A 17990-nucleotide genomic window follows, 5' to 3' on the forward strand; every position below is an offset into this window, starting at 1 on the left:
GATTACAATAGTATTGTATTTTCTTTGTACCTCATACAAGCCACATCGCCACAATTTGAAGACCGGCTAAGATATACTCGTAAATCTCTCCTGGAAAGTCTTGCAAGTTTTCGCACAACAATATTGGAAACATGACAGGAGAATACCGACCATCACAAAGGACATTATTTTATGTACTGAGATATTTGATGTCACGCGGAATCCAAATTGCTTATAGTATTTACACTTGCCTGCATATGAAAATGTCCATAAGTATACGTATGTTCTTTAGTTTTAAAATAAAACTCTTATTATTTTTGAATACTGCTTAAAACTTACATAATAGAAAAAAATGCCACAGAAAAAAGTTTAGGCCAAGTGGTAGTCGAACCTCGTAACTTTTTACTGTTTGGGTAAATACTCTATCCTCTAAGCTACTTACTGACCTGAATAAATTTCATATATTCGTGGTTTGTTATAAAATCTATTTCGTATATTTCTTGAGATTTAGATTTTTGTTGATAATGCAAAAACTGTGCGCTTCCATGCACTCGCTCCTCTTTCCTTCACTCCCCGTCACCTTCTCAAATACGTCTAACTATCTCTTGTCAAGTTTGTAAAGAAAACACCTGATTGCTAATACGCTTCGTTAACTTTATTATATCCATTGATAAATAAATATTTTAAAGTACACTTTTTGTTGTTGTTTTTTTTACATCCCTCTACTTGCGAACAATAAATATTCGAACATATTTTCAGGCACTAATTACACTACACGTACGAAAGTCGAGGGCAGCTTGTATTTATTAAAGGTTGTTGCATTTTGAAATCTTGTTTTATATTGTATAGTTGTACGTTATTCCGATTATATTTTAATTTGGTATTACGTCCAACTACTAAGTTTTTGACACCCACGGTGGCCGGGCGGCTTAAGCGTTGGCCTAGCAGGTTCAAATCCTGGGTCTGGCGAGTACACATATTGCTTTTCAATTTGTGTGTGAGTCAGGGTATGGACCTAATAGGTTGAGCAAGTGGCTGACATCCATTTCTCGTAAAAAACAAAATCTGTTATTACAAACCTCTACTCTGTGGAGACCCATATGATCCTATTAGGATCGGACATGGTTGGAAAAAAGTTTAGTTTTTTTTATATGAATACATATTTGGTTAATAAACACATAACTGTTTTTATGGTTGTTTATTGTTTATCGTGTATATTTTTATATTATGATATTATGACTTTATTATTTTGGTTGTTGTTTGTGTATTGCGGACGAACACAGTATGCGAGGAACGATTTAGATATTATTTGTGAACTGCTTGATTGAAAGATTTGATAACGACTAAGAATGTTAATTCTATTTTATGTCGATAGATGTTACTAAAGTATAAACTGTAATTAAAAACTACAATCATTCAACTAATATTAATTGTTCTATTTTATATTTGTCCACAGATTCTTCTACCTGTATCACTTCTCGTTCTATGCGTACCATTATCGATTCAACGGACACTACAGCGGACTGGCACTTGTCACATCATGGCTATTCATCCAGGTAAATATTTTCATTATTATCTTATATATTATAATACGACAATATGGTAATGCATCAGATCGAGGATCGGGAACTAGTGTATTAATTTCTAAAATTTCGTTTTATTTTTCTGTGAAAAAAGTTTTACAAAATTGTCATAGATGCCGGTTGGCTCGTTTTGATTAAAAAGGCAAACAACAAACGTTTCTTCTGTATCCGACATTCGACCAAGTCTAGACTAAGCGTAAGACTAAACTAAGTCGGATTGTAAATATGTATTAAGTAGTGTAATTATGTATTGTGTAAAATCACATCGCTATTATTATTGAGGGTATAATAATCATACCTTACTTCGTTTTTCTGAAGTATCATAATATATAATATAGGTGTGTTTGTAATTTAATGAAACATCATTGTATTAAATAAATACTGGTTTCGTGTTACTTCTCAACATATATTTTCAACCTAACTAACCTAACCTCAAATTGAAATCTCGCCTTTTGGTGGAATGTAACCGTTAGGTTACAATTATTACCGACATTTAAAACTGAAGTTACCCACAGTGCATACTATGCTAATTAGAGGCAAAGTGGTGGACCATGCAACATATGAATATACGAGAATATTGAGAAGACAGGCGCATCTATTCTATACACAAGACTTCTATCGGCTGCTACGGTAGCTATCTAGGGTAGTTTTGTATCGAAGTATTAGCACTTATTGTAAGTTAATTGTAACTGTTACAATAAGTGCTATGTTTTAACAGCACCTCTCTTGGGTGCGCTAAATTTTAGAGTTAGATAGGCAGTTTTGACTGTTTAGACGGCTAACGTATTATAACAATTATAATACTTCGATACAAACATACGAAAAACTACCCTCGATACCTGTCGATAGCAGTCTTGTGTATAGAATAGATAAGATGACACACTTTTGTAGAATTCTATAATACGAAATTTACTACAATTCTGCTACATTTATATTACGTTAATATAAGTAGTAATATGTATTGTGTAAGTTACTAATTATTTTTGTACTTCTGGGTCTTTTCTATACAAAAGACGGCTATCGACGGCTAAAGTGATAAATATTATTACTTCATCATATTTATATGTTGAGGCGGTTAATTGTTGCAATAAGTTAACCGCCTAAACATGTTGAACTTACGTAGTGGTTAGGTAACGGACGAATTCTGGCAACTCGGCGAGTAAAATATCAAACGTGTTTGACATCCAACGAATGAAATTTAAATTCTAGTGGATTTAAGTTCAGTACTATTCCATTTGTGTCGTTTTCTGCGACCCGTGTTTCGGACAGTGCCTGAAGATGCCGAAAGGCGAAACCCGGGTCCCAAAAACGACTCAAATTGAATTGAACAAAACTTAAATCCATTAATACTTAATAATACTTACAAACAATAATTACTTTTAATTAATCAACTAAGGAAGCGTCAACACAATAATCAATAAATCACGACTTTTTAGTATACCATTTTGAATGAAACATATTGTATTCTCTTATATGTCACGGCGACAGCAGCGCTCATTCGTCCTTAGCGTAGTCTCAGAGCTTTATAAATTGTGTTATATCGCAAAGCTCGACCCGACCAACTACCGTCATAGTTTATTCATGAGGCCGCGTCGTGGAACGTTGCGTGAAATATCACCGGGAAATTCCCGACGCGGTCTAGCCTCTTCGTCCTTAACAGACCGAATAGGCAATTGGAAAGCTTATTTGCCGCCTTTGACCAAATTGCGTTCGTTTCGCGGTGCTCGATCTTAATCACTGTAAATTCGTTACGTTCAGAGAGAACAATATAATATTTTTCGTCAGTACCTCTGAGCTTAGACCGATGGCTTAATTGGTTAGAATCCTCATACGGGAAGTAAAAGATGCGTGTTTGAATTCCACTGGGGCCAAGATGTTTATCAATAAGTATGTATGGTTCTGAGTTTGAATTCTTGAATTCATTTCTTAAGGGGGTACATGCTCAGCGTAGGTCAAACTGGAGCTTTTATTCTATTTTCAAAGCATGATCCTGGACATTCTTTAAACGTTGTAAATAATCTATTTATATAATTTTGAAGCCTTTTTATCATTTATATTTATTTTAAACATTTGATGACTGCATAAAGTATTTTTATTACATAAAATAGTATTCTTTTAAACCTCTCGCTCTAATGTTTTAGAATATAGTCATATTTCAGTACATAAATGTGCAGTGGTGTTAAGATTTTTTACTTTTATTAATTTTTAAACGCATTTATAAAACCATTAGTATAATTTATGTCGACATTATTATACTTAGTGAAATATTTACGATAAAAAATTATATTGATAATCTCTGTGATCCCAAATTTGACAATAACTAGGCATTTTATTATTCAAAAAATGAGCAAGATTAACACATTTGAAGATAATTCTAAAGATACTAATTATAAGCTATGTCTTTGACCATTCAAGTGTGATAAACATCCTACGAATAATGATTGCTTTATAATAATTATTGACCTTAGAATAAGGTAGTGTTTTTTTAAATACGCCATTTCTTTTGGCATTCCCCAGTGGTTAAGCTACAACATACGGCCGTAGCCGTAAATTGAAAAACTAAAACTGAAGTAGGGAGTAGGTACACGTTATCATGATCTTACTCCCTACTTCAGTTTTAGTTTGTCAATTTATGGCTATGTCTATGTAATTAGTAAAAGATTGTCGTTATATTCGCCAAAATTCGATTATATTTGATGTTCTTCTGTATCCGGCAGGTTTCGTTAAGCACAGTTTACAATTTTAACACAACGTGGCCTTGTATGTATATAGAGAGGTATTGAACATGTCGATGAAATAAATATTTGAAAAGGGGTAGATCCTGTATATTATATAATATGGTATATGCCTACGTTCCCTACAACTCATTTTATTTTCTGCGACTTACGGATCTAGACAAGCCTTTTTTCTGAATATCAAACCCACTCTATCTTAAGTACGAGGATGTGCAGACATAGGTGGGTACTTTTTTAATAAATGCGCACCTATCTCGGCATCCTTCTTTGCTCATCCATCAAAGACCAGACTGTGAGACGAAAAACAAAGATTATTATTCACCGATGCTCCGATTTCACTCAGCGAGTGCGGATATAGGGTATTCCGTGTACTCTTTATAATATTAATTACAGATGAACAGTTTAATTGCTTTAAACTTGCTCATATGCGATTTTACTAGTGAGCACTGATACATCCCCGAATGGACTCCATTTGGGGATGTCTCCTCTGTGGGTCTAAAGAGGCATGAACCATTTCGAGCTGACGCATTGTAATGGTCGGTTATGAGAAAATATAAATACCTGGCAACGTTGTTTGTCCGAATGTCAAAAAAAAAACAATGCCGCAATTGTACACCGCTTTTCTGGTGAGTTCTTTTGCGCTTACAGCGATATCCAAAAGCGCTTTTTCACTGAAAGCGGTCGAAAGCGAAAGTATGATTCTGGCGGGCAGAGGCTTCTAGATATCGACATTATAATCATATACATTTCGTCTTCCGTAAAAATGATATAAAATGTAGTAACTAAATAGTAATAACTAAATAAAAATCGCCGTTTCCGACCAATCCGAAGTGTTATTTGTTCACTCCCAAGTCCCAAATGACAGACGATGACCAGTAGGTAACCAGCATACTGACCGAGGAGAGTAATGCATCTTCTCGCTCTCGACTTGACGGGAGATGACATCACGAATTGTACTGGACGAATTTAATTATTGTTTCCCATATTATTTCCGACTGCTCTTACAAATCCTATTGCATTATTTTCTCTCGCTCGGCGTCACTTTATGTCGTATTTTATTGCAATTTTAAATGTTGATTTTTACATTAATATTTTATCCGTTAATACCTCTAAAGGGGGACATCTTCGAAAACAACGGCTTTTTAAAAAGTATATGCACAGTGAATTTAAAAATACCTCACATAATCTTGACTTAAATATAGTCTATTTTTTACATTAATTTTCTTCAACTTGTATTTGAAACATTTTTATGATATATTAGCCGTTAATTAACTATTGCTGAATCATCCTCCATTTTTCAAGATGGCGGCTTTAACACATCACTACGTACTAGTGTTGATTTTTAGTATGTTGTTAGTGCGCACTGGTAGTATGCAAAGTTTCTAATTTAGGGGGAATTATTTATAAGTTGTGGGATTTTTTTGACGTAATATGACTGGATTATAATATGTAATTATTGTTTTATTTAAAAACAACGACCAGCTTACTAGCAACTCCCTCCAAATACTATTACAGTACTTAGTAAATTGATACACTACACCTGTCGCGTTCATGTGATTGACAGCACGACGAAAATAATTAAAAATATTAACGTTAATAAAAAATCTCACTGCAGTTCAATGCAAGATTTTGTGAAAGCACGTCATCGACACGAGTCTTTCCAACCACCACGATTTGTTTATGTTTGTAACGTATTTGTATTTTTTCGCGCATTTCATTCATCTGTGTTATTTTTTTTAAAATTATTATTAAGGAAACAAACAGTTACATATCGATTACTAAAGTTGACATTAGTAACTGCGTGGTTACCTCATGCATTACACCCCTTACTCCAGAAGACGCACATCATAAATCCCTTATTATTAATTTTAGTATAACCAAAAAGAAAACGTTACAAGCGGCTGTTCGTGAGACATATTTATTTAAAAATTGCGATTATACCAAACTCAAAAAGGATCTCTCTGCAGTATCTTGGGAAACTATTATGTTACCAAACATGAATATGGAAGAGGCCTCGGCTTGTTTCTATGCTAAACTTTGGGAGTTAATTGATACTAACGTACCGAAAAAATGCATAACTCCAATTCATCGTTATCCTCCCTGGTTTTCCAAACCCCTAATAAAAGTTATAAATGAAAAACTAAAGTATCATAGGAAATGGAAAAAGTACAGTAGCCCCATAGATTACGATACATTTGTCATTTTAAGAAAAAGGCAAAAACGCCTTGCTAAAAAATGTTATGAAGACTTTATCTTACGGGCAGAAAAATCCATTAAGCGAAACTCAAAATCTTTTTGGTCATTCGTTAAATCCAAATCCAATGGGTCCAATATTCCCGGTGAAATGCTCCTTGATGAAAAAATTGTTTCGGATGGCAAATCTATATGTAATTTATTCAATGACTATTTTAAATCTGTATTTATTCCGTCATCCTTACAAACACCTGTTTTGCAAGATGTTAGTACTATGATAATTAATTCAATAATATTCACTCCGTCATCAGTTCTTTCATACATCAAAAACATAGACATAAATAAAGGCGCCGGTTCTGATCGTATTCCTCCCATTTTGATTGCTTCTTGTGGAGAAGAATTGGCCTCCCCATTATCAATTTTATTTAACTTTTCTGTTAAAAGCGGATGTTTTCCTGATGTATGGAAGAAAGCATTAATTACTCCAATATTTAAAAGTGGGGACAAAAGCGTCATTACTAACTACAGGCCGATATCCAAACTTCCTTTTTTCGGAAAATTGTTAGAAAAGATCATTTCCGACCATATTTTTGCAGCTCTACGTAACTTCATCACACCAAATCAACATGGTTTTTTTAGGAGACGCTCCGTAGAAACTAACCTACTCGAATTCACTGATTTCATACTTAATTCAATGGGCAGTAAAACACAAGTGGACGCTATATATACGGACTTTTCTAAAGCTTTCGACAAAATCAATCACTGCATCTTACTTAAAAAACTCTGGGCCCTGGGGATTCATGGGGATTTATTCCGTTGGATTTCTTCATACATCTCAAATCGGTTGCAAGCTGTTGCAATTAAAGGATTCGTCTCCAGTTTTATACACATTCCATCTGGAGTACCGCAGGGGTCCCACCTTGGTCCCTTATTGTTCATCTTATATATTAATGATATGAGCACCTGTTTTCTTAACTCACAATTTTCCATCTATGCAGATGACACAAAAATATATAAAAATATCTCTTCAGTCGATGATTGTATTGAGTTACAATCTGACTTAGATAGACTGTATAGATACTGTCAACTGAATCACCTTTATCTAAACGTCAACAAATGCTCGTCAATAACATTCTCCAGAAGTATGAACCCCGTCATCACACCATACAAACTAGGAGTCGAACCCTTGAAACGCAGCTCAAAAATACGTGACCTGGGTGTTATAATGGATAATAAAATGAATTTTAACGCTCATATCAATGAAACCATCAATAAAGCATTAAAAATACTAGGTTTTATCCTTCGGATCTCTAAACCATTCAGATCACCTGATGTTCTGAAGGTTCTTTACTTCTCTTATGTTAGATCCTTAGTTGAGTATGCCTCTGTCGTGTGGAATCCACAATACGTTACTTATATAAATCGGCTCGAAGCGGTGCAAAAGCGATTTCGCAAGCACGTTAATTTTAAAGCCTACTGTTATGATTTATCTAATTCTACTTCGACCGCTGCAACTTTTATGGTACCATCTTTGGAAAGTCGACGTTCTATATCTGATCAATATTTTCTTTTTAAAATTATCAATGGTTTTGTTGACTCGCCAAACCTACTCGAAAGGGTGGGTTTCCATTGTCCATCAAGATTTACACGAAACCAGACTTTGTATCATATCAGTCGTAGCGGTTCTAATTATGCACAAAACTCCTTTATTCGGCGCTCTTGTTTAAATTATAATATGTATTTCTCCACCGTTGACCCTTTTAATAATTCACCTGTTTCATTTAAACATGCTATCTCAAAAATTTTGTATAGATAGATATATAATGTATTTACTTATACATATATATTAATTCTTTTATTTTTTATGTTACTTTTTTATTTTTCTTTTTTATCTTTTGTATATTATTTAATTATTCATTATTCTTCCTCATTTTTCTCATTTTTTCTCAAGTAATCTTCTCATGTAATTTCTTTATATTTATGTTATTTTACTCTCTATCTTCTTAGGCTTAACTATATTATAATGTATATATGGAAACTTTGCTGGTTGCATTAACTTTTTATTATTATATTATAAATTTCTGTAATCAATATGTAACTGTTTGTTTTCCTTAATAAATAAAATAAATAAAAAAAATAAAAATAAAGTTTAAAATATAATAATGAAAAGTTATTGCAACCAGCAAAGTTTCCATGTATACATTATAATATAATTAAGCGTAACAAGACAGAGAGTAAGAATAACATCTACTCGTTGTCGTTGGCTCCAAACAAAATACAATGAAAGTTTCTGGCAATCACCTTCAGTTATTCTGTCAATCCTAAGTAAGTATACATATCGCTAAGCAATTTGGAATACTTCACCGAACATATTCAAATTTATCGCATTATAAAAATTGGCTTGTCTATGCAACGTCGTGCAACTTCTATATTATTATTGACGCTTTTAATTCTTGATATGTTCAATCTATTTTACAGAAATATTACTAAATATAACTTAACCTTCCGATTGATTTTTTTCACAACAAAAGTAAAACTTTATATAACTGAGTGATTGAATAATCTCGTCTATCATATAGAGTCCAAACGCATCCTTATTTTACCATACATTTGTGATCACAATTTAAATTTAGATTTAAAATCTAATTTTAGATGGTATAAAATGAAAAAATAATTGAACATAGTACATAATTTTGAAAACACTTCTGAACCAATATATTATAGCCAATAGGTAACATCTTTTTTGAAAATTAAGACACCCGACAGGAATCGATATGTATATATAAATGTATGACGAATAGAGAATATTTCTAGTATATCGCTAGTAAAAATAAATGTTTTATAACGATCCTCCTAAACGCCCTGTACTGACATACGCTGCCCGTATGAAATCTCGGTCGTGGCTGAACTCTAACCCGAATCTCCGCCGGAACATTTATTTTCATAGTCCGGCCGCCCCCTCCGCCCTCTCCATCTTCGCCGTGTTACTTTTCCCGCTCTTTTCTCCCGTAATTTCGCACGCACTGCCCGCGACTTCTCCGTCACCATTTATATGCTCCTGTGGGTCTATTCTATACTTATCGAACACTAAATTGATAAATAGTATCAAACTTAGGGTAGGTTTGTATCAAAATATTAGCACTTATTGTAACAATTACACGAAGCCGGTTTTTATTGTTGCAATAAGTGCAATATTTTAACAGCAGCAAGATAGGTGCTGTTAAAATATAGCACTTATTGCAACAATAAAAACCGGCTTCGTGTAATTGTTACAATAAGTGCTAATATTTTGATACAAACCTACCCTAAGTTTGATAATATTTTTCACTTTATCACTTTAGCGGTCGATAAGCATAGAATAGACCCACTGGTATTCATAGCCAACTATGAAATTACCTTAGCTTATTTTATTTTAGATACAGTACAACACCATCCGCCCAATCTTAATGTGTATATATTCTAAAAAAAAATGGATAATAAATGAGCCTAAAGTGCTGATCAAATTGAGGTGCATGTCGCCTACATGTCGCCAACTGTCACGCTGTCGCGGCGACAAATTTAGTCTATGGTTTCGTCATTATGCAGAATATTTTGAACGACACCATCTCTGTAAATTCACTGAAGAATGACACTAATGAAGAGTGCCAACTATAATGTATTAGTAATTTGAATTATTATTAATTATTCATGATAATTTCAATTAGTTTTAACGGTTTCTACGTGTGCGTACGTTAAAATACTTTTTTTTTGTATTAATAACCATGCCCTTGCTTTTTCGTACAAGGTGGTTGGGTGGGTTAGTTGCATTGATGTGGAGCTAATTAGGTTCCTCCATGTATGTCTTTAATTTTCTTTATGGCCAGGATTAAATATTTTGTGTAGTGTTCTTGAGTTGTTCTATTGCTTAGTACTTCGTGAGGCTTTTGGAGGTCAATTTCATAATGATGCTGTCGACATCGAGTCCTGAGAGTCCATCGCTCCCTTTCTAGTATAGGGCAGTCGTTGATGACATGCCACACAGTTTGAGATGTGTTGCCGTCACATGGACAACAGTCATCATCCCTCAATTTAAATCTTTTTAGATAAGCTCGCACCGCTCCGTGGCCTGTTAGTATCTGTGTGAGTTCGTGTGATATTTTTTTTTTAAAATACTTGCGGCATGACATCCATAGATAATATTTTTCACAGAACCCAACCTGCAGACCACAGAGTTGGCATGTAGAAGATGATAAAAACGTTCATCGAGTCATGCAGGTGTCGATGCAGTGCAGTTCAACGTGAGGTGACTTCGTTGTTCTGGTGATTTCGGCAGATTTTGCCAACTGACAATGTTATTTTAAAGGTTCAAACTGTGCTACGGGATGGAAGCATCAGTCTGATAACATTTTAAACACCAAAAAAACGACATTACACACTTTTTTCCCGTAGCGGCACCTTACTTTGACGTCACGTGATAGTCCGCGACATGCACCATAATATAATTCGCGCTTTAACAACTAAATATGCCAATGTTCGTACCTTTCTTATTTTCTTTGTCGCGACCTTATGAATGAGGATCACAACCCCTAATACCGTGATGATTTGGGCATTAGGCAGCCTTCTCCTTGGTTTGACTCTATCTCGCTCGGCATTCAGAATATGTGTCAGTAGAAAACCTGTGTATTCTCAATTTTATCCATCCGATTGTGGGGAGATTTTCTCGTCCTCTCCGATTTTTAATTTAACCTACTAACTACCACGAGGTTTTGCATAAATCTTAGTATTAAATACAGCTTTCCCTTAGTTTTTATTCCACGTTGAGTTATGAGTGCTATTTCGTTTTAACTACAACTACTATTATTTCGGCTATATTGTCTGGAAAGAAGTACAACATGGTTAACTCCTAACTAAAATCCTCTCCTCTTTTATCATTATATCTATACTTTAAGAATGTTGTTGAACGCATAACAAACAACGGTTAATATTATTTAAAAAAAATACGCCGCATTGTAGTACTAGTCATAATTCAATGGCTAAGGGTGGAGATAGGCTGTTAAGATTCGATATAAATTTTTTTCTAACCATGCCCTATCCTCATATGATCATATGGGCATCCACAAAATGGATGTCAGCTATTTTCTCAACCTATTAGGTCCATACTCTGACTCATACACAAATTGAAAAAGTATATTTGTACTTGCCAGACCCAGGATCGCACCTGGGACCCACGACGCGCTATAGGCCAACGCTTAAGCCGCGCGGCCATCCTAACACAATGGTCTTTAACACCGCACAATAAACTTTGTCAGTCATACTTGTTTGCTTTCATTGAGAATATTCATGTCATGAATTGAAGAATACAGTTTGCAGATGGTGTCGGTTAGTATTTTAAAACGCATTAAGCATAGCCCTGACCAAACCATAATCGATAAAAATATTCTTCTATATTGTGTAAAATATCTAAAAACGAATATTTTTATTTTTTGACTTTTATCTTGGCTTGGATTAGGCGGGGTTTAATTGAATTTTAAAAACTAACAAACACTCTACACGTTAAATGAAAACAAACACTAATACTATCGACCGAAGGTACTTGATGAAATTTGAATTTAAATTCAAATGAATTCAAGCTCTGTACTATTCCATTTAAGTCGTTTTTTGCGACCCGGGTTTCGCCTTTCGGCATCTTCAGGCGTCGTGTACACTCACCAAAGGTAAACATACACTGACAACGAACACTCTTAACGCTACCTTATATAGTAAATCAATACAATAAAGTAGGTAAAAACTCCATTACCTACCTAACTAGTCAAAGGTCACAAAAATACAATAAACAAATTATGAATAGTTGAAGTTTCAGTAAAAAACCTAATTAGTAAAAACCCTATCTTATTAATAATAATACACTCGATAGCATATTATTATAATAAATCGTCAAAACCTAATAATAGATCATTATTCTTTATAAACAATAAAAATACTACACTCAAGAGGTGTAAATCGTCAATTCTAAGAAAAATAATTAATGGAGTTAACTAATGAGATATTAGTCTTTAATAATACTCTTACATGGTACCTACTTTTATAACATTATTAAAAAAAAAAACTACATATAAACTCGCTTAATATAATATATATAACTCACCTAATCTAATATATATGTATATACATACATAAATCCTCATCCATTTAGGAAACATTAGAAAACAAATACATTTGACTGACAAAGTTTATTGTGCACTATTCATGTCGAATCTTAACAGCCTACCTCCACCCTTCGCCACTGTGTCATATAATATATAATATATATACCGCCCGAAAGCACACATCGCGACAAAACAGCACATTGTCACATATTGTATAAGCGGGTAGAGGGGAGAATGCTCTGGGTTGGGACGGCTCCTACGTCCGACGGTCCCCGGACACTGACTGATAGTTGTTAGTTTTGTGTCTCCCGTAACAACGTTAGCGCCCGTGAAATATTTTCGTGTCTTTTTTGAGTTATGGCCACGCACAGATTATGATGTGTCAGGTCCCCCCTTCGCTGTGTGCGTCGGAGACCCTACTGCCGAAATCATCTAACTTATTTTTTATTTACCTTTTGAATTTCGCGTCTGTCTTGCCTTGTTCTTTTGACAGTATGACACTTTACCCTTTATTTATTTCCCCTACAAGTATTGTCGACGTTTTTGTATTGTTTTTTTTTAGTTAATTAATTGAGTTCGCATTACTAGTTCTTCTTCGAAATTCTTAGGCCCGTTTCAGACGGGACACCGGTGTCACGCTCGATATAATATATGAAGCCTTTGTATTCGAATAAAGGGGCCTTTGTATTATGTTTATAAACGCCCCAGAGCTAATGAGTCAACGCGTGTCCGGTACACTTTTCCGTCGGCCGCTACATTCTCAAGCCGCCGATACACTTATTTTTATTACCGCGGCTAATTTTATGTTCTAATTTATAACGCAAAATTATGCGTTGACTCCTTAACGACCCAAGCCACATTGTATTCCCAGCGAATCTGTAAATTTTCCATTTGTTTTTTCTTCCCTGAGAAACTATCAAGCATCTACTTAGGAACGCGATAGGTCCATATTAGTTATCTCAGTAGAGCGTTAATATTGTAATAATCTTACTAGCTATCTGGAACTATTCACTGTTGGAGCAAATGTAGTGTGGTATAAATTCTGCTATTTGGTAGTGAAAAATAAAATTCATATATAGTGGAATTTTCAAATTTTAGTTTTAATATTATGTTACATAAAAGTGGAAAAATAAATAGATATATATTAATAAGTTATTTGTTAATACGTTAATAACGTTTACCTTGCCCACTACACACTTAAGCTTGTTATATGAGTTATAATTCTTTGATCTATGCCCGGCATTAAACCGTATGAAAATGTATCGTAAATCAACCGAAAACTACATCTTAAATGTTCTGCTAAGCCAATAATACCATCATTATATACCCGCAAGTAGTTCCGATAGGTTTTAAATTTGGTACCAATCAATGAACCAAAAATACTTTTTAAAAATTTCATTTTCTGATATTTCGGTAAGTACACTGATTAGATTTGTTTCGAATGCATGTCATTGAGAATTGTCATTGTAAACTTAGATCGTAAACTTAGGTCGTATGCGGGTGACTTATTACGCGACATTCTTTTGTTTATTTTTAAAAAATCTTGTAAAAATGATTGAGGTACAAAATAATGCAATATGAAATTTGAACGGTTACAATATATAAACATCTGAAAATACTGCCTATGTATACATGGTTAATTCTACAAATTTGTTAATTCTTCAATAACCATTCAGGCGTATTTTATTATGAAAATTAATTTAAATAAAGACAATATACATTCATAATCGTAATCAAAACATATAATCATCGCAATGGAAATTAATCCCTCATTACCATGTATGCTAGAGACCGAAAAGTTCAACGTGAGGCCTGGCGGCGGCGCTCGTGTTGTATCTTATCTATGGTTTTCGATTTCGAGTATTGTGAGTATTGCCATGATTATTTCCCACTTCCTCAAATAGGTATATATTTTCGCACATTTTAAATAATGATACCTATACATTCTTTCCCAAAAACTTAGGATAAATTTTATATTGCAACATTAAAATTTTAAGTGTGTTTTGTAGCTGTCATCGCGGCAACTCTTTCGACAACGTTGTTGAAGAGCCGAATGAGGTTATTTTGTCGTTTTTTTTCTTCACAGTATGAGATAAGATGACTTATAAACTTCCTGCTGTCACTTTTCAAAACATTTGCCATTATTAACACGTCTAAATGACTGATACCGCGCACTTCAAGAAACGTCAAATGCGTTCAAGGTGAGGGGAATCAATACTGAAACGCGAGAGGAGGGGATCTAGTTCTCCAAGCCGCCGCCCATCACCGCAAACTTTTCGCACTCTACTTGCTGGTTCAATACTTAACGTGCGTGTATGTTTTCGAGCATTTTATTCATCTAACTAAGCAGCGCTCGGATGTCTATCATCCAGTCATTCTGGCGGCGGCGAATCGCCCTAGATCCAAGAATTAGTATCATATCTAGACAAGATTTTGTCTTGAACTGACAATATGACGTAACGTTGATTTTACGCGAATACATACAAAGTGATTAGAATATTTCAGGTTAATTCCATGATAACATTACGCTTGTTAAATATTCCGAAGACTTTCCCACTAAAAACCTGTCATGAGCACGCGCTTATCTAGTTACTATAGGGCCGTGCGTGCGGTCGGTGCCGCCTCAAACGCAATTAAATCTATTCACCGCCCGCTACGTAAACATCGTGATGTTGTTTAAAAGATTTTCACATTATGCATTCAGCGCCTTGTCTCACACACGGCACCTCTACTCACTTACAAGTAGGCCCCGCAGTATCTACGCGTATTTAGTTATGTCGCGGAGTTTTCCGAGTATAATGAAGCGAATCATGAGGCGTGAATCCTTTCTAATACACATAATTTGAAACAGCCTCAGAAAAGAATAAGAACATAACTTCTTAACAATCAACGTTCTTGTACATGATATTTTCACTCATCTCGACGATGCGACGAAACGAATAAATCTAAAGTCCAGCATTTATAGTGGGCGGTAGGGATTTTAAAAAGAATTTCATTATGTTTTCATAAAATTTCCCGTGACAATTTAATTTTCAGAAAATAGTATATAAGTAAATAATAATATAAGTAGTAATAGCATAAGTTTAGTTCACGTTACGTAAGTGAAACTAAATCTGTGTCAACAGTTAAAACCATTAAAGAATGATGCCTTTTATATGGCAGATATTTTCAAGAGAATTTGATGATGTCAATTTACAGTTTCAAAGAATTTGTAAAATTCTTATAGGTTACCAAAGCATTGTGTCATTATCTATTGACAAACTTGAACTACTTCATTATAACCTATCGAAGAGATAATTTCATCACTTTCCTGAATTGTACTGTTATTGAACTAACTAACTAATAAACGATGATGTAACTCCAGAGGATATTGACATATTCAGTAGCCATCTTGACGAACGAAAAGTTGCTTCCCTACTTTATAAATCACAATTACTGTGGAGCCGATGGGCGGTTAGAAAATTTTACTACTAACAGAGATATAAAAGTAGGCGGTAGGTATAAAAAGGTTGACTACCTTTGGGCTAGACCATCCCGAGACTGCGACGTCACGCAGCTATCTGAAACGATTGAACATTCTATTCTACCTGTTAACATGCAACAAAGCAGATGTTTTTCCTACTAAAAATGTCGCGCAGCCGCTATGTTCTGCAGTATATTAAGTTACATGTGTTTTGTGAATGACAACAAAATTACATCGACAAATTTTACCTGTTGCAGTCGAAACAAGGCCTGATGATGCCATCAGGCAACGTGTATGATTGCAAAGTTAGGGAGAAAATAAACCTCACCTCTCTTTAGTTTCCTTTTGTACACAAGTACCTTCCCACAGTTCGCCAAGTCTGCGCTCATATTTCCGGCGTTAAAATAACTCTCGGCTTCTTCCCGGGGCTTCCCCCTTTTCCCTTGCGGAACATCTGCGCCGCCGTGAGATATGTTCGCGCCTTTTTGCGTCATAGTTTTTATTTTTCGGTTTGCGTTATTTATATGTCGCGCGGCTCTTGGCTTTGTCTGCCCGCCTCCCCTTTCTTTGCGGCCGGCTTTGCGATAGCGAAGACACCGTCGTCGTCTTGGTTTGTTTTCTCTTGCGTTACGGCAAGGGCGCAGTTGCACATTTGGTGCTTGGCTGTTTTCGTACCTATTCAGAACCATTTTTTCAGTGTTTACTTTTAAATACGTAATACGTTAAGTATTTATTTATTTCTTTGCTTAAGAAAACAAAACATTGTGGACATAACAAATCTAAATTCAAGACTTGGACAACACGAGGTTTACATTATAACAAATATTACCCTTACAAGAGAGAAGAAGATAATATATAACATAATAATAAAAAAATACAAGTACAATTTTATACAGAAAAATATACAGCACGTCACCGAAAATGTCTACGTCTTTGGAGAGCGCACTGACTAGTCTTGCACACCTCACGAGGAAACGATTCCGATCCAGAATAAATCATGGCTGCGACCACGTAGGTTGTAATTGTAATTGACAGGCGCATGTAAATTTGAAATTCATTAGGACACCAGGATTGGAAACCATCCCTCGCGATAATAGGCAAAAGTGTTTCATCCCTGAATTAACTATGTGGAAGTAAAATTAGTACTACCAGTTGCGTGCGGTGCGTTTCTTATCGGAAAGAGATGACCGTATACTATACGGTTATCTCCATAGCACCGAGATGAAAAAATTACGCGTCGTTCGTGGAGTACTGTAGAGAATAATTTTCCAATTTTATTAGATCCTAACCTAACCTAACTTAAAAAATAATCCAGTATATCGGCTATTTTCAAAAATTCTTTGCCGCTGGCTTCCTGTTAACCGACAAGAACCTTGTTTTTTATATGCATTTTATCTCAGTAATATACGACCCAAATAGATTTCAATATACGATCATATATTTCCGATACAACATTTCACGGTGAAGTGCTATACGGCGAACTGCATACGTACAATTTCCGGACACGCGCATGATCAATTTTAGAAGCTTACTTGCTCTTAGATATGTAGAGGTTATATGGAAATGAAAAGATAATGAAGAGTGAAAAATTATGCCAAGATCTTTCACCAATGATTTTTTTGTCTTGCTGTGAAATAATACGTAATTATTATCTACCTATAATTTTATAATTTATTGTATCTCAGTAGGTGTCTGATGAAGTAAAATAAGTGATATTGCGGATAAATTATAGGCACTTAATATTCCAATAATATATTAAAACGTATAGGTACGAGGGTGGGTCAATAATTCCTTAGAAAAAAGCATTAAAACAGGTTTTTTTTTGTATTTTTTTTTATTTCTCAACATAATTTCCTTGGAGCTCAATACACTTGGTTAGACGTTTCTCAATTTTTTTTAAACCGTCAGAAAA

General features: G+C 34.6%; 1 protein-coding gene across 2 annotated transcripts in view; it reads left to right on the forward strand.

Moving 5' to 3' along the window:
• Window positions 1–17990, forward strand: part of LOC147074653 (membralin) — a 462448-nt gene that overhangs the window by 419776 nt on the left and 24682 nt on the right. For both annotated transcript variants that reach the window (XM_085943738.1, XM_085943739.1), the window contains exon 10: window positions 1436–1535. In XM_085943738.1, the coding sequence (XP_085799864.1) occupies window positions 1436–1535 (100 nt within the window). The remainder of the gene's footprint in view (window positions 1–1435; window positions 1536–17990) is intronic.

This window comes from Rhyacophila brunnea, unplaced genomic scaffold, assembly GCF_057557595.1.
Source record: "Rhyacophila brunnea isolate RB1 unplaced genomic scaffold, BYU_Rbru_1.0 scaffold_16, whole genome shotgun sequence".
NCBI classification, from domain to species: Eukaryota; Metazoa; Arthropoda; class Insecta; order Trichoptera; family Rhyacophilidae; genus Rhyacophila; species Rhyacophila brunnea.